Source organism: Cyphomyrmex costatus, unplaced genomic scaffold (genome assembly GCF_001594065.2).
Source record: "Cyphomyrmex costatus isolate MS0001 unplaced genomic scaffold, Ccosl1.0 scaffold186, whole genome shotgun sequence".
NCBI classification, from domain to species: domain Eukaryota; kingdom Metazoa; phylum Arthropoda; class Insecta; order Hymenoptera; family Formicidae; genus Cyphomyrmex; species Cyphomyrmex costatus.
Genome location: NW_017275889.1, coordinates 7436 through 11179, shown reverse-complemented (window position 1 = coordinate 11179; position 3744 = coordinate 7436). Strand labels below are relative to the sequence as shown.

General features: G+C 45.0%; 1 protein-coding gene across 1 annotated transcript; it reads right to left on the bottom strand.

Annotated features, from left to right (window-relative positions):
* Window positions 1–264: 264 nt before the first annotated feature.
* On the bottom strand, window positions 265–1467 carry LOC108772358 (uncharacterized). The gene has a single exon (XM_018537879.1). The coding sequence runs from the start codon at window positions 1465–1467 to the stop codon at window positions 265–267; it is 1203 nt and encodes a 400-aa protein (XP_018393381.1).
* Between the last annotated feature and the right edge of the window lie 2277 nt (window positions 1468–3744).

Here is a 3744-nt window from a genome sequence, read left to right as displayed (position 1 = left end):
CATGGTGATAAGCACTCAACCAGGAAGCGCAAGATTTGTCGGATCTTGTCAGTAAATTCCATGGTATAGGACATGAAAAAATGTAGTGTGTGATAACAGTTCCTTTTCTTAGCACCGCTACTTCCTTGACGATAAATTTCTTGTCTACGACGAATCCTTGTAAATCCACAAACGTTGGTACGATCATGACGAGAATTTATTCGAAACTGCAGTCATATCAGTGTTAATCTCTCTTAAATTGAAGATAATTGCTGACGGTGCGATTTACATAATCTTGCGCACTACGTTGGACAGCGGGCAGTATTCGATAACACGATCGTGTATGATGAGGCAATAGGCGGTAGTATTGGCGGGTACATTCTCCTTGCAGTCAAATACTATTCGTACACCCACGGTAGCGCTCTTGACGGATTCGTTTTGTCGCGAGCAGTCAATGACAGCAAACGGTCCTTTCTCGATAAACGAGAGTACATTGAGCAGCGTTTCGAAGCAGTCGATTCCATAATATGCCTTACGAAAACGCGCGTACATATCAAACAGGAGAGCGTATCTCTTTTGGTCAAAATCGAGATTCAAATCACCGTACGGATAAAACTCTGAATTGAGATAAAGCTTCACATTACTCAATTTACAATCATCAAACACGCTCGCATCTTGAGACATGATATTCTTTCGACCGGTCTGAAGAGCAAAGATAACGTAACGCGGCTTCTCGAGTTGAGTCGCCGTTTTGACAGCCCATGTATGCTTCGTCGTACTCTGTAACAGAGGATACTCGTACAGATCCCATGAGCGAAAACTCATACTGAGATAACGACCGCTTTCCAATGCTCGCAGCATTGATAGTTTAGTGATCTCGTTTAGCATAACATGAGGCATCCGCCATTGCACTTTGATCAGTTCAACCTCCGGCTCCGTCGCTGAATTTCCCAGTATACAATTGTTATCGTTGCGCGCTCGTATCAAAATCAATTCATGGCGAGCGTTAACAATCACGCGTTTGTAATCCTCGCAAAAGCCCAACAGCATGTTGAGCGGTACGCAAAAGTTAAAGTAACCTTCCGTTATGTCGGATCTAGAATTCCACCCAGTGTTTAGCGCAATCAAAGACTTGTCATACGTCAACGATACATAGTTCTTGAGAGTACTGGTAATTCCAACATTTCTGTTGCGATCAATCTCCACACTGTTGAGTTCATACCGAATTTCATCAAACATGAACGCTATGCAATTATTTCCAAGCGTTGTTGGCGTCTCATCATCCTTCTTCTTCACAGTCAATCTTCCTTCAATGTAGAGAAAACTTTCGCATGGCAACGTGTATAAATCCTGCTGCTGTATAGGTATTCGTATCTCGTCGCTATGTCCAAACGTTGTATTGGCGTATGGATTGTACGTATGAAATTCAAACTTGACGATGCGATCGTCAAAGATCGGCTCACCGACAATGTTCAAGATATCAGCCATTTCGTACGATAAAACCCAACGACTTTAAAAATGCAACGTTGGACGCACTGAGTCTTTTTCTAGATGAAATCTCTCCGTTAAAATCTCTCGTCTGTTTCGGTTGTTTATTCAGCACAAGCATCTCACGTTAGCGCCGTCGTCTTCGTACATGCAATCTAACGGTAATCAACTCTCCGAACGAAAATCGAGCAATCGGCCGTCTTGATCCACCACGCGAATCGTCAGATCCGTAATGCTCCGTACGACGATCGGAAGGTAAATGATTTGCGTCGGCCTTTCCGATATCTTATATCCTGGTGGGACAATCGGTGAAAACTCGTGTATCGTGTGCACGCACTTGTCGTTGCTGTACGCACCCGCGGTCACGTTGCACTCGATACGAATAATGTTTACGTTGATGATATTTATTGGCACGTCCGACTCATACCACTGTTGCGGTTCAAGCACGCGATTCGATGAAAATCCCAATAGCGGTCCAATGCTGTAAGGTTTGGCGAAATTTATCGAATATGCACATCTGATTTCACTCTTCATCGTATTGTTGTTGGCGCGAATTACCAGTGGATACTCGTCATCCTCTTTACGTTTTACACCAAGAAAACGTAAAATTTCACGCTTCAAATACCACTCTATATCGCGCAGTTCGTACGATTCTTCGAGAATAACAATTTCCTCATTGTCGAAATAAAACTTGTTGTTTGTCGAATTTACATTCGGTAGAGTGTAGTATGTTTCAAAGTCAGTTAGACCGAGCTCGTAATCGCCATCGCTCAAATCTACCGCCAGAAAATAGCTCACGGCTAGAACACTACTCTTGCCCGTCAGCGTAAACGTCAGCGACATGTTTGAACGAATACTGAGTTAAACCGCGCAATGTCAGTCCTTAAATTGTTTATCACTCGTCCGTAGAAACTGTAGACACAACTGTCCGCAATTGCTCTGATTGTAACGTTGATAAGGTATGTGATTGTACCGGATTACACAGTTTGTTAGATATCGCTCGAGTTCCTTCGGCGGCCGGAGGTTACCAAAACTGTCGAAATATATGACACGATTCCCCCTTTTCGCGTACGCTACCCAATGCGTACCGGATCCCTCAGCGTTGTCAGGATTCACGATACCGCTTTCGTTTCGACGTACTCCTTCCACCGGTAATGTCGTACGCATAAAGATACCTCTGAAATACGAAATGCGCATACGTTTTGCAAGTTGTAGCAGTTGCACGTTGGTAGTTACACCAGTTGGTATTTTTAACGTCTCATCGACGTTTTTTTTTTCTCCTTACTACTCCTCGTCCACGCTTGTAGGGAGCGAGATAAACACCGTGACCTTCCATGACGCGATTATGACGTTGCATTTCTTCCAGCTGACGCTCCGCTGCTCTGCTATCATTTACAGCCTTGGCGACTCCCGCCGCTCCACCGACCAACGACCCGAGGACGCCCAGCAGCGGAAGAACAGGCAGGATACCGCCGCGTTTCGCTATCGGAAGTATCCTCTTACTCTTTCGCTTCTTTGTTTTCAAGCCCATACCCATCTTCGTTTTAGCCTTCATAGCCGCCCAAACAGCTGTGGCGGCGACTCTCTCTATGAGAGACAAATCTCTCGCGGTAATGCGTTTCCGCGCCTTTTCAGCGAGTATATTATCAGCCGCGTGCCGTTCAGTGAGACCGTTGTTGTGCGAATACGCTATATCGTGTTCGCGACACGTCGTGTCCAATGGATTAATCCCTGTGTCGCCTCTAGCTAATCGTTTCTCCAAATGCGTCCCCGGTCCACAAAACTGGTAACCGGGAATGTGCAGTTCGAAAGGAAGCGCGTTTATCGCTTTATTTAACAAACCTCTGCCTCTCGACGGCATTCGCTACAATTCTTTATCAACGGCGCTGGACCGTCGATATGCGTTTGATGACTCGGCAAATTGTAATGCTTCAGACACCGACGGTGTCGTTGTACCTCCGAATCGGATCGTATATGCTCAGGTAGTCTATCCCACAGCAGATCTATACAATCCTCAAACTCTCGCAATAAAACAATTTTTGGTATATATTCCAATTATTTGGAGGTTAAATCATTCGACACGATGAGAAACATTTTGATTACTGAGCGATTACGCTCTACGTAGCTCTATAAATAGGCCCGCTCGCGACATCTTTTCCAGTTTCTTGTGTAACGCGAAAATATGCGGTTCGTGCACCAGTCGCAGTCTATCAAAGTGACGAATCTCGATGGTATAGTGCAAACCAATAAAGAGATGCGCAAGCATGGCAACATGCT

Excerpts from the sequence above, each read along its gene's own strand:
- LOC108772358 (XM_018537879.1), bottom strand. The coding sequence starts at position 1,467 with ATGGCTGATATCTTGAACATTGTCGGTGAGCCGATCTTTGACGATCGC.